The 26,345-nt window shown below is 36.5% G+C and overlaps 3 protein-coding genes, 2 long non-coding RNA genes and 6 other non-coding genes across 14 annotated transcripts in view; 7 read left to right on the top strand and 4 right to left on the bottom strand.

Moving 5' to 3' along the window:
• LOC139991046 (uncharacterized) overlaps positions 1 to 6,753 on the top strand; it is a 139,890-nt gene extending 133,137 nt beyond the window's left edge. For 2 of the 3 annotated variants that reach the window (XR_011800727.1, XR_012453391.1), the window contains exons 4-5: positions 5,041 to 5,242; positions 5,560 to 6,753. This is a non-coding gene — a long non-coding RNA (uncharacterized lncRNA). The remainder of the gene's footprint in view (positions 1 to 5,040; positions 5,243 to 5,559) is intronic. The other variant, XR_012453392.1, reaches the window with a different exon arrangement.
• LOC139991037 (muscle-specific protein 20) lies at positions 1,147 to 18,676 on the bottom strand. Its single transcript, XM_072010819.1, has 5 exons — positions 18,522 to 18,676; positions 9,647 to 9,728; positions 3,390 to 3,519; positions 1,734 to 1,854; positions 1,147 to 1,644 (listed from the first exon to the last, which is right to left on the bottom strand). Exons 1-5 carry the CDS (start codon positions 18,543 to 18,545, stop codon positions 1,453 to 1,455), a joined length of 549 nt encoding a protein of 182 aa, XP_071866920.1. The 5' UTR covers positions 18,546 to 18,676; the 3' UTR covers positions 1,147 to 1,452.
• LOC139991262 (U4 spliceosomal RNA) lies at positions 10,167 to 10,307 on the bottom strand. The gene has a single exon (XR_011800774.1). It is a non-coding gene; the product is annotated as a U4 spliceosomal RNA (small nuclear RNA).
• LOC139991038 (myophilin) lies at positions 12,430 to 16,656 on the top strand. The gene is made up of 4 exons (XM_072010820.1): positions 12,430 to 12,588; positions 14,932 to 15,131; positions 15,393 to 15,513; positions 15,600 to 16,656. Exons 1-4 carry the CDS (start codon positions 12,583 to 12,585, stop codon positions 15,780 to 15,782), a joined length of 510 nt encoding a protein of 169 aa, XP_071866921.1. The 5' UTR covers positions 12,430 to 12,582; the 3' UTR covers positions 15,783 to 16,656.
• Positions 18,677 to 19,473: 797 nt separating the features above from the next.
• On the top strand, positions 19,474 to 19,555 carry Trnal-aag (transfer RNA leucine (anticodon AAG)). The gene has a single exon. It is a non-coding gene; the product is annotated as a tRNA-Leu (tRNA).
• A 1,687-nt stretch (positions 19,556 to 21,242) lies between these two features.
• On the top strand, positions 21,243 to 21,314 carry Trnaw-cca (transfer RNA tryptophan (anticodon CCA)). Its single transcript has one exon. It is a non-coding gene; the product is annotated as a tRNA-Trp (tRNA).
• A 575-nt stretch (positions 21,315 to 21,889) lies between these two features.
• On the bottom strand, positions 21,890 to 22,693 carry LOC139991045 (uncharacterized). Its single transcript, XR_011800725.1, has 2 exons — positions 22,491 to 22,693; positions 21,890 to 22,373 (listed from the first exon to the last, which is right to left on the bottom strand). It is a non-coding gene; the product is annotated as an uncharacterized lncRNA (long non-coding RNA).
• An 824-nt stretch (positions 22,694 to 23,517) lies between these two features.
• Trnaw-cca (transfer RNA tryptophan (anticodon CCA)) lies at positions 23,518 to 23,589 on the top strand. The gene has a single exon. It is a non-coding gene; the product is annotated as a tRNA-Trp (tRNA).
• A 681-nt stretch (positions 23,590 to 24,270) lies between these two features.
• Trnas-aga (transfer RNA serine (anticodon AGA)) lies at positions 24,271 to 24,352 on the top strand. The gene has a single exon. It is a non-coding gene; the product is annotated as a tRNA-Ser (tRNA).
• A 279-nt stretch (positions 24,353 to 24,631) lies between these two features.
• Positions 24,632 to 24,705, top strand: Trnat-agu (transfer RNA threonine (anticodon AGU)). Its single transcript has one exon. It is a non-coding gene; the product is annotated as a tRNA-Thr (tRNA).
• A 114-nt stretch (positions 24,706 to 24,819) lies between these two features.
• Positions 24,820 to 26,168, bottom strand: LOC139991031 (uncharacterized). Of its 2 annotated transcripts, none has more exons than XM_072010809.1 (4): positions 26,011 to 26,168; positions 25,687 to 25,951; positions 25,302 to 25,615; positions 24,820 to 25,216 (listed from the first exon to the last, which is right to left on the bottom strand). In XM_072010809.1, exons 1-4 carry the CDS (start codon positions 26,014 to 26,016, stop codon positions 25,085 to 25,087), a joined length of 717 nt encoding a protein of 238 aa, XP_071866910.1. In that variant the 5' UTR covers positions 26,017 to 26,168; the 3' UTR covers positions 24,820 to 25,084. The 2 variants fall into 2 exon arrangements, with proteins under 2 accessions (XP_071866910.1, XP_071866911.1); XM_072010810.1 differs by having other exon boundaries at positions 25,088 to 25,229.
• Between the last annotated feature and the right edge of the window lie 177 nt (positions 26,169 to 26,345).

Here is a 26,345-nt window from a genome sequence, read left to right as displayed (position 1 = left end):
CCAAGAGTAACTACAATAACAGCAGAAAGGGTCCAAAAGGTGGTCATGATTCGTATGTACGCGGTTTACGAGTGCGTGAAGAATAGTGGGGTGCAGTGATGCGCGGAGCGGCCACTCCGCAGCGCTCCCCTTTCATTAGGAACACAGCAGAAACAAGAAGCTATTGTCATCTTAATTTAGAAGTACACATACCCCTTCTTTTCATTCAATCCGCGTAATAAACCGTATTTTGTAACTAGCAGCGTAGAATGCAAGAAGGCCGCACGATAACAGTAGGCAGCACAACATTATACTTCTTTGTAACTTATGTTATTTTATCACAGGGGGACCCCAAGAACTGGCCTGCCCCACGATCGCGATCGACCGACAAGACAAATACGTCATTTCTCGCGATCAAGAAACGCTGAGATTTTCTCTCTTCGTTCCATTTTAATTGCTCTTTACCATATAGGAATTCTCAGAAATAGAAATACAGAAGGAGTAACAACTGTTCTTAATCGATATTATTATAATTATGACGTATAAATATATATATTTATGATTATAGATTAAGAAAATGAACTATCTTATAACATTTAATAATAATAACCTAATGTGTATGAGTATACCTATTACAAGCTATATATACAAGTACATATAAATGTATAAATTTTATACTATCTAATTGTATGTAGTACCAATTGAACAGTATAGATATATAAAATGTTTATGTGTATTGATATTCAAGTTTTCTATCAGCAAGTTCTTTTCAATAACCAACGGGGAGCCGTGTGTGAATGAAACAACGAACGATAGGTAATGGTCCATAGATATCCTAACTCGAGATACTTGCCTGATCATTGGGGAGCCTCGCGGTGTAGAAACCGCTCGAAGAATGCGTGTAATGCGTGTACATACACGTCACGTCCACTTATCGTCGCTGTCACGTACGAGGCTCATCGTCATGTATGTGCCTCTCTACCTGCATACGTACGCCAGTAAGTACAAGTACACTGTATGTGACTTTACGTGTCGATCTTAAAAATGTATTCGTTCTCGGACATATCTATATTGATGTCTTGTACCAATGTATGTAAGTACTTACTCGCGTATACAAATTCGTGCAAAACTGTGAAAAAAAAAAATGTCGGATATGTAGCTTCAGGGTATTAACACAATCAGATGAATTTATTGAATTAGTCTGTTACAATGAATAATTGTTGTTGTTTTATATTACATCCATGAATCTTATTAATGACAATTATTCGTATCAAATAATTAATCTCCACCTCTTATGCGCTATAATCGATTACAGTACACAACAAATTAAGGAGTCCAACGTAATTCTTTGTTAATACGATTAATTATGATTTTACATCTGTTCTAACACATCGATGAATATTCTGTTTAAAATTAATTTTGAACTATTTCTAAGGAAATCTTAAGAGTATTACGAAATACTATGTAGAAATATTATTTTCCGAGGAGAATCTTTCTTGTTGCTCCAAAGTTTTGACCAGCTTGAGTCGCGCCCTTATTGGTACCAGCTTGAAGACCAATATAACCTTCGCCAGCTCTTAGTTGCTCCTCCGTGAAATTCCGCTTATTCTCTTCTGCCGGTCTTGGTCCTAGCCATGGTCCGCGCCATTCTGGATGTCTATATGTCTGCAAATTCATATCGTTTTATTATTTTTCTTGCAATTATATACATTTAATGATAATGAAAAATAGACGTATTTGATCAAAATTATTACAGTGCGGCCAATGGCAAAAATGGTGTTGGTCACTTGCGCGATATTTTTTCTTTCCATAAGATCAACTGCTTGGAACAAATCTACATCAGGTACTCCGTATTTCACGCAAGCCTTTTGGAATCTGAAATAAGAATACATTATAATGACATTGCTTGAATAAAGTATGTATGTGTATATTTTCTCAGAATACCTAGGAATTAACACATCTGGTGTCTTTGATTAACAGGACAGTAGGATAGCTTGATCGACTTTTGAATAATTAGTCTAGACATGCACGATGATCATTGAAATCTCTTTAATCCGTAAATAACCGTGCTACATCAAGCAATAATAGGTAACAGTTTTGCATGAAATTTACAGTTAAACAATTAGAATGCTGAAGTTAATAATGCAAAACAAAATAACCATATTTTTATTTGATTAAATATCATAAATTACAAGCATGAATTTAGCCCTATAGCAAACAATAAACATATGCTCAAAAGCCGCCATTTCGTTGACTGTGATGCAACGTGCCACGTAATGCAAGAAACGTGAGGCAGACCAGTATTAATGAAGACTCTGGGTATTAGGAATGTAAGAACGAAAGAACCGTACACGATAAATATTCTTAACCTCTACGTTATTCCTGCTTTCCGCATAAAAAGGGAGTAATGCGGAGTGGCCGCGCTGCGCATCGTTCACCCCACTACTGAGGAAAGCGCTCTTAAACATTGAAAACGCGCCAATTGTCGACATGCGCACGCGATATCGCGGTCAGATTGTTAGACGCCGCAAATGTCATACATGGTTACTGTACTTTGCAGAAAGCCTCATACTAAATATCTTCCTTATACATTTCGTCTCTCTAATGATATTTTGTTTGGACATAATCTTGTTCAGCTCAAACAATAATTTCCAATGATAATAATTTTCAGTTTTTGTAATTTATCCTATTATCTAAGAAATACAATTATCTAACATATACATATAAGTACACATGATAAACGCAAAGTATTCTTATCAGAATGTATTTGATTAATCGCGTTTATCATTAGCATAAACTATATATTGTTATGTCATCAAAAATTTTTTGTAAGATGTCGAGTATAGGTAAAAGACAAGGTTCTTCGTTTTATTTTTATGAAATGATTGCAACGATTCCGACTTGGGACTTTCTTGATACTTATTTATCAGGCTATCAGGTAACACGAGGAACAGTGACGCAATCGAAATTTCGCGGCAGTTGCGCCGACGATTCCAAGTCAATAATCGCGTATCGTTTGATCTCTCGATCTCAACGACTCCGTGACTCTTCGACTTCGATAGATTCGAGTCGAGAATCGTTCCGTAGTAAAACACTGTCGATTGCGTTAACTTGACTGAATAACAGGAAAGCATGAGATGAAAGAAAGTTTGATAGTACGTAACAAAAATTAGCGAGTTTGCCTTCTCTACAAGCATTTACGTTTTGTTCCATTCTTATTTTATACACGAATATCATAATATGGGATGTGTTTACTAAATATTATTATTGTATATGCAATAAATGATACAATAATATTTAGTCAATGAGATAATACAGTTTACACGCAATCCACAGGTAATGTTGTTATTTACAACTTACACACTAATTATGTATTCATGCGATATAAAAGCATTTCTTGCGATACATACTGATTAAGATTGTCCATCATCTTATAATCACCACCAGACGTATTAATTTTAGTGATGAGTCCCGGCTGCAGTTTGTTCATAAGTTTACAAAGCAGTACACCATCCCGCAAAGCATCTTCATAACTCACACCTAAAAACATATCATTTCCCTTGCGTTAATAAGCGTAACAAAAATGGGAGCCTGTAATAAATATAATATTTATTTTGGTTATAAATCTCTTGATATAAAAAATATATTTGTGTACGTGTGTTACACGAGACATTAAAAGGTTAATTATTATGCAATTCCTTAATCCATCGAACCCAACCACCAATCATTCACCTAAGACTTAAATATCCCAAAAAATTCTGGACAAAAAGGAGAGCTAGTGAGCGAGCAATGAAAAGAATGCCAAGTACCACAGTAGCATCAGGATAGCAGAAAAATAAATCTGGATTCCCTCGGGATAAAGCGTTGCTTTGAAAGTTCCGCGGTCGAACGACATGCGCACTCCATGTCGGCCATTGATTTTCATTGTCAGGTGGGCTATTATCGGTTCAAATGAATGGCAGCTGTCGTTGCTCTTGTTTTATCCTTCTCCTCCCTGTTCATCGCTGCGGACGAGATTGCCGCGAAATAATAACAGAGGCTGCGTGCACCAGCACTCGTTTATGGCACCCCATTATGCCAAGAGGCGCGCCAAGGGGGCATGGCATTTTTTGTCAGTCGGTCGAAGGATCAGAAAAGACCGCCTCCGTCTTCCGTTGCTCGCTTTTTTTTCTACTCTTCGACTCTGGTGTTTCTCGATCAGCGCCATCATTGTCTTGCAGTCGTCGTGACTCGCGGCGTAGAAGCAATCCCGTCGCCATTCGAAAGACACGCTGCATCTCAAATTGCCAGGAGGCTAGCAACCAACAGGAGTTTAACATTGATGTCAAGCATGTATCGTTTATTGTCAAGTTCCTCCCCCGGTTAACGTTTCGATATATTGAACGTATTGACATGCCACGCACTCTGGCGAGCGACTTTATAAATTGTATCGATACGCGAGCCATGAGCGGAAGCGCTGCGGTCGACGTACGGCAACGATGTACTGGCGCTCTTCCTATATGCGTATATTACTTACATATTTAATCATATACATATAGATATTTTCAAAGCATCAAATTGTCAAAATGATTTATATATTGGATAAAAGGTATCTTGAAAGAAGATAGATGTAGGAATGCCAGCAATGGATGTTTAAATAGGTAAGTGATTTATCAAGGGTTTCTCAGCCAAGTACAACTCAACGATTAATATATCATTCTATAGGATATGTTACGGTTACGCGTGGTTGTACCAATGGATAATATATGCAGCATCTATGAATATGAAAGTTACAGAGTTACTAAGAAAACATACTAAGCTTCAAGTAGTTCTCCAGTTGTGTCTTTTATATGGAACTATATAATTTGTGAAACTCTACGTACCAGGCTGAAATAGGCCATTACAAAAAATTATGAATAACGATAATGAACTTATTTTCTAACTCTTGTTTTGTAGTAAATATTACAATTGTTTTGTAGTAAATATTACAATATAAATACGTACTGTTTGTAACAATACATCTATTTGTAATTTGTTACATATTTGTTATAAAAACCACTAGTTATTTTGAAACATTTTTAGATAAAGAGACACGGACTAACCGTTCAAAGGACTACTATCCTGATCCTGTAAGGACGATATGTCACGTGGTTTTGCAATAGAGGGGATACTATTACATGCTTGCCCCAAAATCTGCTCGCCTAATACAAAACTGGTCGTCTGCTTGAATTTTCGATTGACGAGTATTCGACAGCCGATCAACAGCAACTAATATATTCTTCAAGTAATTCTTTATTGATTCCTAACTTTCAAACAAAAACGACAACTATCAATTATATGATTAGGAGAATAAGTATTATTTAGAACAATCATGAATGTTACGAAGTTACAATCAAGCAGGAAAAAATTTCTAATAAAAAGTTTGCATCCAACATTTAAAAAATTGACCTAATTTATTCAAGAAAAGATATATAATTTTCTGTGGCCTCGATTATTATCAGAGTCACTAAAGAACTAATTAACTTATTAAATAATTTCCTTGGAGGAAATGAAAGTAATATTTCTGTCTTGAAAAATATAGAAGAAACTTGTTCTTTACAGAAATAATTATATGACAGGGAGCGATACTGGTGTACGTGACTCAGCTACGCATGTCAAGCGAATCGAGCGAACCAGTTGCTTTTCCACAATATCCAGGCAACAGGCCGGAGGCTACAGCTTCCAGCATCCACCTCTGGATCAACGCGGGCATATGAAGTAAACAAGCATGACATGGTATACATTCCTGGTAGCATCGAAACACAATGAGATGTCGTAAACGCAAGAAGATGACAGAAAATCGATAGAACACCTTCCAGATCTGAACCTACTTGCTCCTTACGATTCTTCGCTGCTTTCTTTCATGCTCGAGTAAACACAGTAACATGATGCTGACCTGATATTTTTCAGACGTTGCGTGTCTTACTGCTCTCTTCCTTCATACTCGATACTATGCGTCAAAAAAATATTGAGTCGCAATAATATGTATTGGTGAATCGGAAACTATTACTACCCTCGATACTATCCTGTTACGGTGACACGTCATAGTCGTCATGTCTCGACAATTTGATGTGAAATCGATAAATTGCTCGAGGCCTGTTTCCTTTACAAATACACATTGTACACATGTCATTTATCCGTAATTCTGTGCAAGAATATATTATTGCGTTTATCAGACAGGTAGATAAAACCCATGCGATTGAGACAGTAATACTTAAATAATAAAGCGCAAAGAACGCGTATCTTAGTATATAATTTTTTAAAATAAATATCTTGATTAGCATGTACAGAAGAAATTAAAGATTAAACAAATAATTTTTTTGGAGCGGGAAAGTATATAACATTACAACGATAAGAAGAAAAGAAATCTTGAGACGGAATGGTTCACCCTAGCTTCGACAAACACGCTTGCGTGTCTTAGTATCGATTTCACGTCAGTTTCATGTCATAAAGACGTCAAACACACGGTTTTCATCAGGACAACATCCTCGGCTTGAATTTACGACCGCTGGCAAGCAACAGGTCCCGCGGGAACGAGTCCTATCACACGCAAAGAGAATCCAATTTCCCTCCACTTTTGTCAAACTAAGACTATCAACAATTTCTTTTCATACAACGCATTTGTTTGTTAATGAACCAACACTCTGTTCCATAATTAAATTCCCAGAATTTAAACAACACCAATGAAAAATAGAAATTAAAAAATATGCGATAGAATTGATATTTAAAATAAAATTTCATCTTTAAATGTGTAAATATATTATAATTTTGTACGTCCCTGTAAATCTGTCCTACTTTAAGCATCAAGGAGTTTACATGAAATTACAGGATTAATAAAAACAGAGAACACACTCCTTACGGGCATCCCAAATGAAACACGACCCGAGGCAACAACTTGTTGCTTTCGGTCGTAAATCTACCCTCGGGCTGTAATCCTGATAAGCTCTTCTCAGAATGACGTCATTGACGATCTTTTGATGGACAACTGGCACCCGTTGACATATCTCCAGAACCTTTCGATCGTACGAATATCCAATACGCGATTTCTTCCGAAGGAAATGCCCTTATTCTTCGAACGAACACATGGAAATCTACGCGAATAATAGACGCTGCCCTTCGTCGGCAAGAAAGCCATAAATTCATCTACTGCCCCTCTTTGCTACCCTAGTAACTGCGAGCTTTCGTGACGTCACGCAACGTTTCGTGACGAGCAGTTCGACATATCGACATTCTATCACGCGAAGCTACTCCTCGAGAAGGAGAGGAGAAGACTACGAACTGTGAAAAGCTTAGGGTTCAAAGTGCACAAGGATCGATACGTCGACGTTGACGTCAACGTGGCGGGCAAGCCATAAATCCCTCAAACGTCTGCTAGTACCCTGGTGCAAGCAAGCTAGTTGTGCCACCGTGACGAACAGATGACTGACACTTGCCTCCTTCGTAACTCGTAACCCTTCTTCCTGACGAGCTTTAAGGAGCGTTCACAATAGCATACGGTGACAAAATTTCTGCAATTAAAGCAGGAAATTAATTGAGCTGTGATTTGTTTAATAAATTTTGGCGAAGATCACTCATGTGTAGAATAAATTGTTTAAAAAAATATATAAAATATGAATATTATAAAAATTTTAATTAAAGTACGTACGGTGAATGAATAACACGGTGTTGCATATGTACAACTTTGTAAAAAATTGATCAGTATGATATTCGACATTTTGTTGCAATAAATCAGTCGAAACAAGAAAAGTTTAGTCGGATGAATTCTTAATGCAATTCATTTCATGAGAAGGAAACCGGAAGGTGTGTAAGAAGGAGGAAACAAGAAATGACATAATGCGATATTTCACTTGACTATCCGGGCTCTCGTATGCGGCCCTGATACGTTGGCGTCCTTACGACGTAACATGATGAACAGATGACGCTAAATCAATACGTGTCGTCGGCAAAAGATTGCTAAAGACCGTTTGACGATTTCCTCGGCGGAGTTTTTTCCTTCCTACGGTATCGACAACGGAGCACTTCATTCTCACTCGTGTAAATATTTCTAATCTTATAAAGAAACTACTTTTGTCATCATTTTAATATTTTACAATCACATCTTTCACTAATTAATTCTCAATCTTTTTTTTTTTTTTTTATCAAATAACAAACTAATCAAGTTTCTCTAAAAAAAATTTGTCACTTAAATATTCATTATCTTCCACTCAAACAGTCATGAACGTTTCTAGAAGTTGTATGTAAATGCGAATATTTAAATAAAATACAATTTCCTACCCTTGTCTAAGAAATATTTAGTAGTATGCAAACTGATATACAAAGGTCGTGTCCAGCACGTCACGCGAGCTTCCAGGAACAGGCTAACATCCAGAATGGAAAGATTCGAGGATCCTGAAACGCATCGAATTCCAATTGCGCGTTATCGCGAAGGTGAGCGACGTTAAGGGCGAATCGGAAAAATAGGAAAGTGGGCGGTAGCGATCGAACGAGGCGGTAGTTCAAGTTCAATTTTAAATGAGTCAATAACATCAAAAGCTTCGTATACCCGGATCACATCATCGTGTAGAGCTGCTGCTTGCTGTGGGTGGAACTAACACTGCGTAACGCTCAAGGGATAGTCTGTAATATGACATAAAGTCTAACTATATGATGCTCGAAGTTTAAACACCCTTCACTTATTCTGACATGAAAATCTATCATAGAGATCAAAATCGCTCAATAAAAATTTCGACCGAGAGAATATAATTTTTTTAACTTTGATAGTGTTTTAATAGGGTGCTAGAGAAGCGTGAAGGATCTTTTAAAAATATTAGTTTGTTTTAATTCGTCTACTATTCCGTGGCGTTATACGATCGTTCGTTCAGCACAGCAATTGCGTCGACGCCTGGCGTATTTCACCAACCAGGGGTACACGTTGGACGTAGGGGTCGCTACCCACTTTTCGTTCAATAGGGTGACTCGAATGACGCAACAAAGCGCGCGTTTTATTAGGAGAACATCGGCAGCAAGAGGATATAGCTACCCCTAACAAGCACCTGCAACCATTCACCCTCCGCGCTCTACTCAGGATCTTACGTGCTTCGGTATCAGTTTCTCACAACCAATCACCTTTCACTAAAATTTAGATTTATAGATATTAAGTATAACCAGTAAATTTATTAATTAAGTCATCAAAATTACTACATTTATAAATATTAAACGTACCATTTTTATTATAAGTGACAATATATCTAGTTGTCCGTCTTCTTCGCTCTATTCAATTTTCCTCAAATTTCCAATTATCCTTTCCTTTTACTCCTCCTCGACTTGTCGCCTCTCATTAGACATCCCAATAACTGACCTAGTCAACAAGCTTAACCTTTACGACATCACGCGGCCTGACATTCGTACCCGGGAATTATAGGATCGCAGCTAGCTTTTGGACGCGTTGCACTGGTCCTGAACGGGGGTGGTGATATTGACACGCTTTTCGAACTGCACCACCTCCGTAGAACAGGAGTTCATATACGAGAGCACGTGTATCAAAGGAGTAGGTAGTAACATCGATAAACTTTAATCAATTGTATTTATGGCTGTCCCAGCCACGTTACGCATTTATAATACGTAAATCGATAAAAGTCAAAGTTTAATATTGCGAGCTTCATGATCATACCTGAAGGAAATCTCTCTCCGACCACTTGCTCGATCCATTGCCGAGCCTCGGCTTCCTGGCTTGGTTCTCGTTTCCCAGCAACCTGCGATAAGAGAACTATTTTAATACGTGTTTTTTATGCTATCAGCAAACTTCACATGTGGCACGCTAATAGCTGCTGAAAGTGATTAATGTCGGACAATATTTTTTGTGGAAGACGAGGTCTGGAAATAGTTATTACACATGCGCGCCGTATTCATTAAATTCTATCTTGAAAGCTCAAGTCCACAGTCGCTACACTTGAAGCACTGATAAAGTTCAGTTCTTATATCGAGCCGATCGTGCGTATAACGTCATACTTTCTCGCTAAAGTTTAAAAACGAAGTCGAAAGCCTGAGAGCTACTTTTTTACACATAACAGCAGCTCTCTAACCTTCTAACGATGGTAGAGTCCCTAATAAAACTTCAAAGTTCTGTCTCAAATAGAACATTTGAAGCGTATTTCTGAAATTCTTAGATTGTTTTTGAGAAAACTTATCAGTTTCCGCAGAAACTTTCAAAAATTGCCGTAGCCGATGGTATTTCACATCGTCATGGCGGGGTATTGGTAAAAGTTTTCAACTAGCAATAATCGCACCTCGGTAGAACCTCATTGGTTACGATATCGCCACTGCGCAAAGCTAACGATACCGTTTTCCACACTCCTACTAATAACACTCGCGTCATCTTTCGACAGTGAGAATCCTTTCTTCTTCGACACCACCTAGTGGCAAGTCGACGCACTAACGCATCGAGTGCGCGTAGGTACAAACCGGTAGAAAGTAAGCTATTTTAAAAGTGAAATATAGTTAAATAAACGTATTAAAATCATATAAAATACATAAAAATGTGTTAAACGTTAAGAAATTAACAGAAGCGCTTCTTATAATATACTACTATTGCAAATGTCCGTCAGATAAATCCACGAATCGTCTAGAAAGCGATACTTTCTGGGAATTCAGTTTTCTTTTAGATACCACCTACATGTGAACAACATTTACAACTGAATGCAAGTAGAGATGCATTAAGTATTTGCTGGAAATGCATTATCGCAGGAAAACAGGAAAGTAAGAGGTGATACGTTAAGTACACGTGGAAGGACGCCACGTAACGAAGTCTTACTCCAGTTATTCCTCCTCTGCAGACAAGTATGTAAATACTTTTTCTATCTAGTTGTTGCTCTCAAGCCTTGATAGATAGAACGAAGCGATTTAAACATTGATCAGCTAATTTCTAAAATTTCAGAGTCGACGATATTTGTACCGCTAAAAATAATTAAAAGTTTCGAATGAAAATGAGATACACAAACTGATAAAAGATCGCTTCATCGATCGATCATCGACTAAGGATGGCGTAAAGGGACAACCTTCTCGTTGATGCGATTAATCTAATTTTTGTTACGTAATTCGATCTCGATGTATCAGATGCGAATGCGTATTCGCTCCAGGCGTCTACGCAATTCCGCGGTGTTACGGTTACGATAAACTTGGAAACAGCGTCAATTGACGGAATCTAAACTCGGCGGTGGCCTCACCCTTCGAAGTGGCCAGCATCCAGAAATTACGAGCGTCTTGCTTATCGGTTTCTTTCATCTGGCGCCCGTCCACGAACCGGCTAACCATCGTTCGTTAGAAAACACACCCACTTGTTCGAACTTTTCCACTTCGTGCGCGGATTTCCCCCGTTTATTTGCGACGTCAGCATTCAACAATAAACGACACATAGCTGTGGCCAACGATACGTACATCCGCTTTTAACGTAACTGATCCGTGACCTATTTTTGACACCTTTCGTCAAACGCAAAACGAAACAGCTGAAAGATACCTCTCGCTAGAAACATCGGAGCTTTAATTCGAGTTCCAGACGATCCCCTCGCGTATTCACACAAAATTGCACGTGCTATTTTCGATGCTTAGTCACGTATTTTCGGAATTCTGTAATTAATTGCCTTGGGGATGTACGTAATGTTGCTCGTGGCTACGAAGGATTGTGAAGCTTCAAAGAGGGACTGTTTGTAAGAAAGTTAGGAGGTGAAGGAAGAGGAAGAAGAAGGTGCAAAAATAAGCAGTCTGCTCTTGTGCACGAGCAAAATTGAGAAGCAGTTATCATGTATGGCGAAACGGTCTTCGAACCTGAGGGAGAGGCCATTAGACGAATTATTATAGCTAGATCGCGAATATTTACGGAAATTCCAATTTTTCCGAACCTTGACGAAAATTTCTTTCGTCTACTAAATATTGTTACACTAATGTGTTTCCAGAGAGAATTGAAGTAGCGTAGACATTTAACCGTGGATAGTTTTGAAACACAATTACATCAGAAATGAGAAAATCTTTAATTTTATCAATGGCAAGGAGATTGCAATCTATTATTAATTCTGATGATGAATCAACAAGATATTAAACCTATTTCTCTTTACTTGAACTAGATTTACTTAAACATGATCGTGAAAATCGGATCGCCGGTGAACCTACATATTAAACCTGTTGATCGTACTTTGCAAACAAATTATAACTTACAATCGTATAAATATGTATTTAATCCAAAAGATCGCGAAACGCGTTAAAACAGCGATCCCGAAAAACATTCGCGATAGCATAGAAGAAATTTTGCTCGTTTACTAAGAACGTTACAAGCACGTTTCTTGTTTCTTTTTGTAAATAGGGCTGCAGTGTCAAGATCTGGTTACGAGCGGGGGTGTGGGAATACCCACTGGGCACTCAGCCAAAAAATATTCGTTCGTGAATGTCGGGAAATGATACGGCGGAGGGGAGACCGGCATATAGCGTCGCGACGCACGGCGTCCGACTTAGTCTCTAGTCAGCATCATCGTTCAAAAGTCGCTCTCCTAAACTGCGGTAAAACTCAGTCTCCGTGGCAACGTCTACAGTGTCGAAGGAAAGAAAAGAAGAAGAAAGATGCCGGTACGTGTTCATTATCCCGTCGGAAATCAAGTGTTCGTTGAAAATAGCGATTAATGGACGCTTAATCGCCTATACATTGATCATACCATGCCAATTAACGATAAGCGAAGCTATACTGATTATAAATCTGATATACGAATAATTTCTTATCGCTACGTTAACGGGCGAAAACCGTGGTTATTCGTAGAATCCTAATTACGATAGACCTTGGGCTATTTCGTTTTGGCGATTTTCCCAGATTGCTGGATTAATCTTGACACGTAGCAGTAACGTTCGAAGTTGCAAAAGAAAAGACAGATATTGGAAATAAGAAGAAGGAGGAGGATTTTGTAAGACAAGTAGGATATTCGTTCTTAGTTTTATTTAACGAATGTCGACCACGATGGAACTGGTAACTACGAAATGGCAATTTGTACCGCTGATCGACTTTGACGCGCATCTCCTCCCCCGTCTCATCCGGAGTCGGAGTATTTATACCCTAAGATAAATATCCTTACGTAATATATCTTGACGGTGTTTTCGAGAGGAAATGCCAATTCGAAAAATTGATAGATCGATTTCTGCGACAAGATTAATATTGTGCTATTAGATCTTCTTTCGAAAAGATCGAACCGTCGACTTTATTACAACACTCTGCTAATTTCCCAATCATCGTCACCTATTTTATTCGCGTAACATTGTTTGCTCGTTAATTCCATTTCAAACATTTGACACGACCGAATATCAAATGTATTAGCGAAAAAATTATGTCATTTATGAATTTCCGAAAACGAAATCTTCAGCGCAGACGTTCGACTCGATCGGTGGCCGAATCGCCGGAGGAAAGACTCGAGAGGATTCGATCAATTTAACTTTTAATTTGGTGAATCGTTGCACCAGGTGTCACGTTCACGAAACGTCCTCGAAAGTTGGATCTGAACGAAAACGCCACGTCCCTTGAGAATAGATAGCTTAAAATACATCTCGAGAGCATTCGAGGAGGAACACATTGCTTCAAAAGGCTTGACATTTCGCAGATACGTTGAAAATTTCTCTTCGGCACTACCATTGATCTTTCACGAACGTTTCTCAACCAGACATAAGATAATGCACTCGTTGAAATATCTGAGGCAAAACTGTATAGAAATCGTGAAGTAAGAATTTAATAAAACTTAGAAATTTGTTTACGAACATAGAGTCAGATTTCATTTACGTCAATTGTTCGTTGGCATTGTAAATCATCGTAAAAGGAGTTTATAAATTACTTATGCTTACTACGAGGCAACACGTTCGAAACACGTTACGTGTTGATTCTCAATATTCGTCCACTTGTAAGTCGTATGATACACTCGTTGAAATATTTGAGGCAAAACTGTATATAAATCGGCAATCGTAAAATAACAACTTGATAAAGAAAGCTTCTTGTTGCTATAAATACTAATTTACCGTGAACATAGAGCCAGATTTCATCTACGTCAATCGTTCGTTGGCATTAAATGGTAAATTATTCTAAAAGGATTTTATAAATTACCTATATTTACTACGAGGCAACACGTTCGAAATATGTTACGTGTTGATTGTCGGCAATCGCCCATTTGTAAGTCGATTCAAAGGAGAAAGATGTCGAATGAAATAGAATTACCTTTGCGATGAAAAGTAACTGTTCAACGATCCAGTCGCGATAAAAATTAAAATATGAGAATAGTTTGCATGCTCATTGGGAGAGTTTACTCGTCGAGAATCATCGAGAACAATTCCAAGTTGACTCAGTTAAAGATCACAGTTAAAGGTCACAGAACTACTATTTTCTAGTCGCCCTGTTTCTCTCGGCTGAGATCTATGAACTGTTTATCGATCAATTGTCGACAGCAGTTACATCCCATATAATCTTCGACTAGATCGTGAAAATGGGTCTCTCGGCTCATAAAAGTTTGGGAAGCCCTAGCCTAAAAGATAAAAGACGTGTTTCGTCGATACAGACGCGGCGAGAAGGGACTCACGGAGGTGAAAGAATTGTCAGGATGCCAGAAGCATAATTTCGTCTTATTGACGATTTTACTAGAAATCGGTAAAACTCGGGATTCACACGGCACGGAAACAGGTGGCCGAAACGTTGCTGCCTCTTGCCAGTTTTAATAAAAGCCAACAGATCGGTCGTCGTATTTTATTTTCGACGTTCGTTTTACGCCCGCGGTAACATAACACCGTCGCGGTCTATTTTCGTTCCTGACATTTTTAAATTCCCCGGCAACACTTTGCTGGACCATCCCTGACTCTCGAGACGACATCGAGTGTCGTAGCATCCACCATCCTACGATTCTAATTCCGCACGATGCGATTGACGATGAAACTTCCGGTTTCTAGGCCCGAAACAAGGAACAAGAGACTGAAGTTATGGTCTGGATCGAGGCTGTTTTAGGAGAGAAACTTCCACCTGGAAATTACGAGGATATTCTCAAAGATGGGGTCATCCTGTGCAAGCTTATCAATAAATTGGCACCTGGCTCGGTGAAGAAGATTCAGGCCAAGGGAACCAACTTCCAACTTATGGAAAACGTTCAAAGGTATTTTATAAATATAAAAAAGAAACATAGTTTCTTTAAGAGATATTATAATTATCAATTAAAACGTAGCTAATTCTAAGAAACTAGAATTGCGGCAGACCTTCCAAATTTACTCGTGAAATTTACTCATCGTTTTATCTTATGGCTGTCTCTATATATTCCTTTTTCCAAAAAGCCTCTCAATCGTACTTTAGTCTAGATACAATTTCGTTTTATCAATTTGTAATTAGTGGATACTATTCTGGATTCTTTTCCGGACAGATTTCAAGCAGCCATTAAAGAATACGGTGTCCCACAAGAAGAAATCTTTCAAACAGCTGACCTCTTCGAAAGACGTAATATCCCACAAGTTACATTATGTCTCTATGCCCTTGGAAGAATTGTACGTATCATAAAATCAAGTAGAGATTTTGAAGTTTAAAGAAAGCATTAACAGACTTGTCGTACGTATCTTTATCTTCCACACAGACGCAGAAGCATCCGGAATATAATGGACCGCGTCTAGGACCAAAAATGGCCGAAGAAAATAAGAGAATATTCACGGAAGACCAGCTTCGAGCCAGCGAGGGTCAGCTCAATTTGCAGATGGGTTACAACAAAGGAGCCAGTCAAGCTGGTCACGGTGGATTCGGCAACACTCGACACATGTAAACATTCTACAACACGTAAAACGCGCGACATCGAAACTTTATATAGATTTAAATAATAATATACTAAAGATCCGCTACCAAATTGTCGATTTCGAAGTACTCAAAGAACGCAACTATCGACCAATTCGAAGTATTCTAGTCACGAGTCTATGACGCTGAATTCGACCAAGCTATAAAATTGCTTTCTCATCGAATGTCTGCGAAAATGTATCCTAGATACACTGCGACAATGTAGTGATCTTTTTTCCCCTAGGATATGATACTGAAACGTCGTTGTACTCTTGTATACGTAAATGCGAAACCCTGTCGATAAACTATAACTATTAGTCAAAAGCAAACACTTAAATACACTACACGCTACGTTATAATCACACATAACGTATTACGTACACACGTTACATTCACAAACAATTTACCTACACACCTAGCATACACACGAAAACACTAAACAATTTTGTAAGATAATGACACCTACACCTACACTATACATGACACGACAAACATATACTTGCCTATATAAATAAAATGTCAAAAATATGTTTCTTAGCGCATCGAATATCAATCTATCTTTCACGAGAATTTATTAAAGAAAACAGAGAACATGATATAGAATGCCAACAAAAGCTCATCAATTATATCATATCGCGTAGCACGGGAAAGGTTTATATATAACAAACAGGATTTCCTAGTTATTTTAACATGTAAATGTAAGATTTTATCCGAATCTCTACGTCGAAGATTATTTTATCAATTCGAACGAATAAGATTTTCTAAGATTTGTAATTGTCCTCGCACAATTTGCTAACATAATGTACAAATTAATAATGTATAAATAACAAATGTACAAAATATAAAGGCAACGCTGCTATTTTCTATTATCTGTATTATTGTACATTGCTGACATCTGTAGTCAGAATTATTAAGAAACATGTACCTTAAATCGATTACAAGAATGAAACATTTTGACCATCAATTGTTACTATTTTCTCTAAAATATTAAAAGCAGAATGGTCGAAGTATATTAAAAATTCTACTGATGTCAAGTTCTTGGCAAACGTTAGCACAAATAATAAAACAATAGTGAGTGTGTCTCTGAAATATGACATATGATGGTAAAGTCGATTGCGAATGTTTATGCAACTAAAGAAACGTGTCCTAAATAAAAATTTATTTCACTTACTAAATATTATGGGTAGCAGCATTACTATTATTACTGGTAGCAGTTTCAAATTTCATTGTGATGAAATTTTCCTATTAGTAGGTATTTATTTTTCATATTTTATATATTTGTGTACATATATGTGTGTATATTATGTACAGTCTGTATTTACCTGTCATGGATTTTTATCATTTCACCCTAATGGAAATTTGTCTTAGTATTATCGCCCTCTAACAATATTATCGAATATTATTATTTGTAACCTGTGCAAACAATAACTTTTTTTATTCCTCATTTATTATTAGGCAGTAACAAAACGTATATGTATTATATATTTGTTAACTGCATTAATCTTTTAATTTAGAAAAAATATGTTGCAGTGAACTTTCATCTGTAATACTCTTTAAGGATAAATGTTGATTATTATTGTTCTTAATTTTTAAAAACAGATAATTTATTCTGACTACTGAAACTGTTATTTAATTTGGAAAATCATTCGACTTTCCAGAAATCTATTGGTGAAAATCATTTGAATCCGTTTGGTTTTAAGGAACTTAAACATAAAATTATTTTCAGATCAGATGCTAGAATATTCACGACTTGTTTGTAAATAAGGTTTGCACCATACTTGATATCGTCGTCATGACACAAATTCTTCTTTCTTTTACTTTTTCCTCCTTTTAATATGACCATACCATAGGATTCGATTGAAACTTTCGCTTAGCTTGGCAAGCCTTTGCGTTATTTTTGGAAGTCCGCGGTATACCAGCAGACAGCCAATACTGGACTCGTGTTATGATATCGTATTAACATACCAAACATTTATACTTCACGTTACGATATCATACGAAATATTCTATATCGTCTAATTATTAAAAAATCCTATGAAAAATTTTCTAGGCATCCAAAATTTGTTTTATTTAAAACGAATGATATAACGTGGAAATTTAATCTCGTTTACATGAAAGAGATATGAGTCAAATGTAAATTAAATTAGTGTAGATGACGGTGCATCGAATGATTCATAGTTTATAACCTGTACAGAATTAGAAGCACTTGAACGAAAATTTGGAAAAAGTATTGCAAAAATGTATCCTGAGTCACACGTTTGAAATAGATGGATTTTTAGTATATAAAGCAGTCAACATTTCTCCTACGTCTGTCAAGATCATCGTCTATCACGAATATTCCATTTTTCGAAAAAAATTATATTTTTGCTATCTATTGATCTATAATGTCTTGCAATTATAATTCACGGTGTAAACAAATATATGATATTGAACAAACACTATGAAGCACATTATCGCATGGCGCAGCATACACAGTGATTTTGAAATGCAGGTTAATATGGAGAATATGCAGTTAAAAGAAGATTACCTTGAAAACTTTTACAACATAAGATATAAAATTATTTGATCATTAAAAATCAATAGCCTAATGTGAATTACAATTTACAGGTTATACTAATTGGCGCGAGCAACTCCGTAGCGTCCATACTTTAATGGCGCGAATTTGTATAAGTATGTTAAATGCGCGACAATGTCAGTAGGTAAAAATGAAAATTTTTCGAACGCAATTTACCTGCCAAAGCGGACGTCCAGGCATGATGAACACTGATTGTAACTGTTATTTTGTAATACCCAAAACGTAGAGACGTGAAGCCGGCAGAGCTTAACCAACTCAAGCTCAAAAAGTGTGCGCCTCGGCCCTCGTGCTGCGTATATATGCGTGACAGGTGTGCGCTCGTGTTGGTAAATGTGGGGGCGCTTCTATATATGGACCACTTACTCACCACCCACCCTAGTTTACCCGCGAGCACCTCCGCCGGTATCTTTTGGAAAGCGTTCTTAAAAGAATCACGTGAACATGATGTTTTTATTAACTGAAAGCAATTCAACAGGCTTTTCTCATTCTCCATAGAAATACTTCCCTTTGGAGATACTTTTCATACATCTCTGTAAGACAATGATAATTGATCATTAAACAAATAATGAGAAGGGTTGAAGTTTGATTTGTGACACATCGAATTTGTAACCTATTTCTTTCTCATATGATAGTTTTTGACAAATAGGGTGGAAAAATTCCAGTTTTAAAACACGAAGATCATTATTTTAGAAGCATATAAAGTTCACGCATAGTTTATTTGGTTACTACAATATATTATACCATAAATTAAACCTAACCCAAACCAAAATTACTTCTGTTAATCAAATCCTGACGATGCATATAAATCATAAAACATGTATGTCTAAGATAATTGTATAATATACACCAACTTTAAAAGTAATTTAAAAGTAAAAAGTAAAGCACGTATAACCTTTAAAATAATGATCTCCTTAGAATTAGTATTTATGAATGCTTCTTGTTAAAGACTGTCATGTGTTGTAACAAAAATTAACAAATTTAGAGTGCCGAATGAAGACCAGCCACAGAAACATGACAATAACTTGATATTATATGTAAAACATGACTTTATTTTAAGAAGGTTATTAAGACTCTTTATGACATCTACATGAGAATTGTAGTTATCACTGGTAGCGTGGCCGAGCGGTCTAAGGCGCTGGTTTAAGGCACCAGTCTCTTCGGAGGCGTGGGTTCGAATCCCACCGCTGCCATTTCTTTTTGCCTTCTTTTGTAATACTTTAACACGTGATAAGTTCGTGGATTGTATTTCGACAAACCTTCATAAATCAACGACGCGTAATTAATGAAGAAGACGGTGGTAGCAACTCCCTTGAAAGTCCAATGGGTTGCGTCGACACGCGGCGCCGTGGTTCACACCTATTAGGAAACTATGTATTAGAAGGAGGTTATCTCCTCTTCATCACAGTCAGCGACACCTATGATTTCTCTCATGTACTTTCTTACTTCGGATAGAAAGATTACCTTTTATGTCATACGGAGTTTATTTTACCGATTTAACTAGAATGTGACAATGCTTCTGAATAATATGTTGGCCTAATAGATGTTTCATTCTGAAGATGCCACCACAAGCCACACCCAATGAATAGATACAAAATATTCAATACCATTCGTTGTATTTATGCGCGTAGAATATAATTTAACAGAAGCTGTATATATAAACCCTCTATACTTTTCCTAAAAATGACAGCCCTCACATATTTTTATTATATTTAATTATTGCATTATATATTGTTTAACATTTTGTAAGGCTGTTTCTTACTGAAATATTTATTAATCAAAACATCATTTATTAAGAACTAATATTCGAATGATTCTCACAGTAATTGTATATAAAAGACTATGTTATTCAAAAATCTACATAAATAAGTAAAATTTCGCTATAAAACACTTATTAGGTTAATGTTAATATATGTTGCGAATTCTCGACTAAAGAGCAACCGATCAGGTCAAACCGATCGGTCGATATCACGTACCTCGAATGAATTAACGCTCAAGGTGGAGCAGGTTTAATAGATCGAGTGTTAGATTAATCTAAAACTGTATTTGCACTTGTTGTATACAAGTAACGTGTGATGTTATGAACACGGCGGTGGTAGGATCTTGTTGGGATTGAAGTATTTCACTCGCATGGTACGAAGTCTGTTGATAAACTGTCCTCCTACGTTGCTAATTCGCCCTACCAGCCGTTGCGTTTCGTTTGTCCATCGTACCTTCCCGGTTAGGGTTTTTAACTGACCTCGGAGTCCTTAAGTTTACAGCTCGGGTAGAACATGTACTTCGGAATTTTCTAAAGAAAGGATAGGGCTCGTACGAGCCATAAACGGAAGGCCACTCAAAATTCCCAACAATATATTAATGCCAAGTATAATCAAGAAAAATGTACAAAAGATGTTCCCTGCGTGGTTAGATAAACAGGGATTTTTCAAATTTTATTAATTTAATTATTTATGCTGAAGTTCATTAAAGATTACTCGAGCAATAGTTAATTTTACAAGTCATCGAGATCAGTTTAGCTTGGCCCTATTAGGCTGTGGAACACTTTTATTATAGATGCATATGGATTACGTGTGACCTGTGAAAGTGTAACTAAGGATGAGTTTGCCTAAAAAATTTGTTAACAAACAGAATAACCATTAATATCACAATCTTGTATATTTACTTTGAAAATATCAAATAGTTAAGTGTTTGAGATTTGAAACTATATCTCACTCGAATTCTCTGTTTACTTGAATAGTAAAAATTTTTGTAAAATCGTTTATATATGAAAGATCTTTGCCTAGCAACATGAAAAACTTTGATATAATACAAAAGAATGTTGATCTTTGTTGTTATACACATATTTTATTATTTTAGTAAATAAAAGTGAGGCAAAACAAAGACTCCGTGGCGCAACGGTAGCGCGTCTGACTCCAGATCAGAAGGTTGCGTGTTCAAATCACGTCGGGGTCAATAAATCGTTTATATTTTCCTTTTTTTGAATTTAAGTATAAATTGATCTACCTTTATCTTCCTAATAATTTACTTGAAATATTTAAAAAGCAGGCGCACAGTTACATCAATATATTAGAATCGCCACAAAACAACTTTTAATAGAAATAAAATGAAATTTTTGGTTACAATAAAGTCGCTTAAAAATTTCTATTCATACTCCTTTTTTTATGTTCTTTAGACAATTTTGCTCTATTAAATTAAAAATATATACGTGTACTACTTTTTATATGAATTCCATAACGTATATGTAAGTACTTACGCATTTTCTTTACATCAAAATGCGGTGCGTGCTCACATCCCGCACACAAGACGTGAAATATTAGGATAACATGAATGAATCACCTTTCTCCTCTCTCGTACAGTTGAGCGACATTCGCGCGGGCTGTCTCATTTAGCCCCTCCTAAGATTAGGCTAACATGTTAGTCGAGGAAGCTACTTTACCGTGACTAACCCGTCTCCTCTTTCCATATATTACACGCTGCATTCCGTCCTCGAGTTTGATTTTTGGGTTTCCAAAATAATAATCAATAAATATTTTTATACATAACTATATTTATTGTTGTATAAACTAATTGCGTAAAAGTTGATAAATTATTTTTGCTATTGATAGCAATAGTTTACTGCTCCATGATTATATGCAGAGGCGATCGCTCCATGAGACCAGCTCGAGTTCATTTGTCACGCAAGTACTTATCGTATCGAACATTAGTTACACATGTATGTACAGTTGTATGAATGTTAAATTATTTACATTCATACTTATAATCCTCCAGTAAATCTGTAGTTAGTAGGTAGAATGGACATAATCAACAATTTAACCGATTCATGAACAGGGACGCATGATCTACGGTAGATGTCAAACGCAGTGGATGATACCTCTATGCGTGTTATGTTAGCCGCGGATTGGAAAGACACAATTTTGAGGAAGAGCCGAGCGGGCCTTAAGCACCTCTGTGACGTAGCAGTACTTCATTGGGTCACACAGCTTCTTTTCATTGTTTATTGATTCGTTAACCCTGTATGATTAGAAATTTTGGTAAATTTGTGGTTCCAATATGTCTCTAATGTCGATACGCATCTTACCGCTTTAAAATTTTGCTTGATAATGCATTGTGCCAATGTCCTAACCTTACCTGAACGATATAAAGTGGAATCACGGGACAGTGACACCGTTTTTCCCCAAAATTGGAATTAATAATGTGTTTCTTACGTGTGCGTGTACGTACAGACAAAATTCTTCTGTAAATCTTAATCATTTCTTCGTTATATTTCATAAGAATAATACGTAGCAACACTCTTCCAACAGGTATTCGTCAATGGATCAAATCTTATTACGCTTTCCCCTAAAATTAACATGTGATTCGGAACACTGGTGGGGGATTTGCCTCTGCATACATAGTTAAAGCTTTCAATATGTATATAGGAACCTGCGTATACACATATACAATTCAATGCTTACACTAGCGCTTCTATCGGTGGCGTCATGAAATTACTGTTGGCTGCATGCGTTCCTGTTGAAAAAATTCCTCACGGGCGAAAGTCAAGGTATGACGGAATATCGTAACAGCATATGCGCCGGTAACATTGCAATCACTGTATGATATCCTGATGCTAGGAGGGGCTTTGTGAGACAACCCGCGCGAAACTCTTTTCAACGTAGGGAGAATGGTAGCTTCCTGGTAGATATGTTTCTCGGATAATTCGAGGCTTGCATGCGGGATGTGAGCACAAACCACGTGCTTATTAAAAATTAATACGTGCATATTAAGAAGACGACATCAGAAATGATTGAGTTGTTTGAAGATATTTTCAACAGAATTTTATTCTTTGCACTAAAGATGTCTTCATAAATACATAAGAAAAGCTATATTTCGTTCCCATGTTTCGTTTTTATGTTTTCATTCATGTTTTAATTAATGATAATCTTCAAATCTGTTCTGTACAAAACGTGCATACTAGATCATGTTCTATTTAATGCATGATACGTATAAATAAATAAATTATTATATCATATGTAATATTAATTGTTCAAAAAATGACGTATTTAATTTCATTTATATTTCAATATCAATTTTATATGAAAATTCAATGTTCTGTATATATATATATCATAAAAGATAACCTATTGTATTATGCATTGAAGCAATCGATGACACCGACGACTCCGTGGCGCAACGGTAGCGCGTCTGACTCCAGATCAGAAGGTTGCGTGTTCAAATCACGTCGGGGTCAAGTATTTTTCATTTTTTAGCAATTGTAATACAATAATAATATTTACATTATTAACAATATTTAAACAAATTTCAGTGTTGTAAGAAAAATACGATGTATTTTTCTTTTATATAAAATTAAGTTTACAATATTCTTCGTCGATGGTAATCTTCGGCCCCTTCAAGTCCGCACACGGCTGAAGGCAATGTCCCAAAAGAGAACCATGTGTCGCGTTGTTTCATTTTCCAAATTTCAATCGATGCTTTCAAGTATCCGAAATCTGGATATTGTTCTGAGACTCGTTATAAAACTGTCGTCAGACCTGAACTAAGTCTAACCTAACTGTCCATTGTTCCGCATATTTATGCTTTTCCAAAGATATCTGAAAAGTATTCGCTACACTAAAGTATCCTAGGAGAGAAAGACATAGAATAACAGACAAAGAATGTCGAAGGAATTTGCGAGACCCAAAACATTTTTGTAGCAAGGTCATTTTTTCTTGTGATGGCGAATGGTCTGTACCGTATTGTAGCCAAAGATTAGCTGAGCGTCTCAAAATAGCATCAGGAAGCGTAGTTGTAATTATACGTACGAAATACAGTACTTTGTAAAGCGTATATCTCTTATTCTTTAAATGTAAAATTTGAATTTAATTTTGAATTCTGAATCTTGACTTTTGTAATATAATGAGTTTAAACTTAAGCAGTCGTGGCCGAGTGGTTAAGGCGTCTGACTAGAAATCAGATTCCCTCTGGGAGCGTAGGTTCGAGTCCTACCGACTGCGTGTTGTGTTGTACAAATAGAGTACTACTCTTTTTGCTTTTGCATGAAATGAAATATGATAGTAACACATAATAAAAATGAGCTCTTTCTATGTAAATTTTATATTTGGACGTAACAAGATGTTATTTTGTTATGCCTTTTATTATATTTATATTATAATGTTATTATATTCCTACACTTAAGCAGAAAATATAATCCGTAGAAAACAATATGGAAATATATTTCAGTGTATTAAAAAAGAAATGAGATCAGTGTTTATGACAGAAATTCCATCAAGCGTGGCGCCGTGGCTTAGCTGGTTAAAGCGCCTGTCTAGTAAACAGGAGATCGGGGGTTCGAATCCCCCCGGGGCCTTTGCAGTGTTTAATTTTTCTTTTGCGATTCAATAAAATTATTATAATTCTATAAAATACATAAGACCTATATAAAGATAATAAGATAAATGACAGGGAGTAAAAATGATTTGAATATTTTCAGATCAATTTATTTAGTTGCTGTAACGTACAAAAATGTTCATATTTGCACTGTAAATAAATAAATAAAATATGAAGATATAAAATATGGAACTTTTATCATACAATGCACTTAAGTCTTATTGAGATTAATCAAGTTATATGAATTAAACAACTTGAAATCAAGTAGCTAATAAGGAAGATTATAGAAACTTAAAGAAATGTTTCAAGTCGCTTCAATTCACGTAATTTGACTAATATGAAATGAGATTTTACATATCTTAGAAATCGAATTTATAACCATTTCCGGAAACTTTTACCCGGGCTACCGAAGGTGCTGCGGAATAAGAAATTCCTAATAAATTCTGAGCTTGGTGTTGTTGTTCTTGCTGCAACTGAATCTGTTCAGGTACCTGTAGATGATTACTATTAAACAAAAATCATATTTAAATTTTATACAATGTAGGATTCGATGTAGCTTTAGCATATTATTCTTACTTGTTGTGCTTGTGCTTGCACATGTTCTTGAACTTGAACTTGAGCTTGTGCTTGTGCTTGAGCTTGAGCTTGAGCTTGAGCTTGAGCTTGTCGTAATGCAAGTAATTGCGCTAATTGTGCTTGATACGCATTAGGTGCAGGATAACCATGTAACTGGGCTTGCTGATATTGCTGTAACTGTTGATAATAAGCTAGTGCAGTAGTTGGATCAACCGAGGTTTGATAGGGTAGCGGTGCAGGTGCAGGAGAAACAAAAGTGGGTGCAACTGGTGCAGTTGCATAACCATGTGCGACAGGACCAACCGGAAATACACCTGATATGATAAATGTATGCCAGTTACAACTAGTTTCTAAAAGTATCTAATATTTTGAATGTGCTACAAACCTAAGCCAGGATTTTTGTAAGCAAGTGCATTAGCAACATTTGGAAGAACCCTTTGTGCTAAATGAGGATTTCCAATACTGGAACTAAACGATTGATGAGAGCTAGGGCCACTAAAAGCGAAGGCTGTTTGTGTTAAACCCGGTCTGATAAAGCTGAAAGATGCATGCTGATCAGAAGTGCCAAGTACATTTGTTGGTTTTACACCTTGAATGGGTGGTTCGGCATATACCGAAAGAAGCATAATACAAGAAAGTACTACGTATTTCTGAAAATAATAACTTTTATTAAAACATGCAATGAAAATAGTAACATAGCGGTACTTACCAACATTTTGCTATTTTATAAGAACTTTCAAAGTTTTTCACTAGAATAAACGATAGTATTATCACCGACGAAAATCAAGCAGCTATTCTGACGCTAAGATACTCTGTGGGGAGTTATATATCGCGGAAGCAGCCTGGTTGATACGTGAGTAGCATAGCATCGGCACATTTTGAATACGTTGAATCACACTTTCTCCAAAATACCGAGATGGCACAGTCCATGAATAACAATTACTCGATATAGTTTTCCCTTTTATAGAACATCGTGATTTTATGCAGTATACAATAATTAGGTTTGTAAAGAACGAAAGAGACAGGGAGAAAAACTTCATTCAA

The sequence above is a fragment of the Bombus fervidus genome, chromosome 9, assembly GCF_041682495.2.
Source record: "Bombus fervidus isolate BK054 chromosome 9, iyBomFerv1, whole genome shotgun sequence".
NCBI lineage: Eukaryota > Metazoa > Arthropoda > Insecta > Hymenoptera > Apidae > Bombus > Bombus fervidus.
This window is presented reverse-complemented; position numbering and strand designations above follow the sequence as displayed.

Coding starts and splice junctions, on each gene's coding strand:
- LOC139991038 (XM_072010820.1), top strand. Junction 15,132..15,392: donor CTTATGGAAAACGTTCAAAG/GTATTTTATAAA, acceptor TTTTCCGGACAG/ATTTCAAGCAGCCATTAAAG. Junction 15,514..15,599: donor TCTATGCCCTTGGAAGAATT/GTACGTATCATA, acceptor TCTTCCACACAG/ACGCAGAAGCATCCGGAATA.
- LOC139991037 (XM_072010819.1), bottom strand. CDS start 18,545: ATGCCTGGACGTCCGCTTTGGCAG. Junction 9,729..18,521: donor CTGGACGTCCGCTTTGGCAG/GTAAATTGCGTT, acceptor CTCTTATCGCAG/GTTGCTGGGAAACGAGAACC. Junction 3,520..9,646: donor CGGAGAGAGATTTCCTTCAG/GTATGATCATGA, acceptor ATATGTTTTTAG/GTGTGAGTTATGAAGATGCT.
- LOC139991031 (XM_072010809.1), bottom strand. Junction 25,616..25,686: donor TTACAAAAATCCTGGCTTAG/GTTTGTAGCACA, acceptor TTATCATATCAG/GTGTATTTCCGGTTGGTCCT. Junction 25,217..25,301: donor TGCAAGCACAAGCACAACAA/GTAAGAATAATA, acceptor AATCATCTACAG/GTACCTGAACAGATTCAGTT.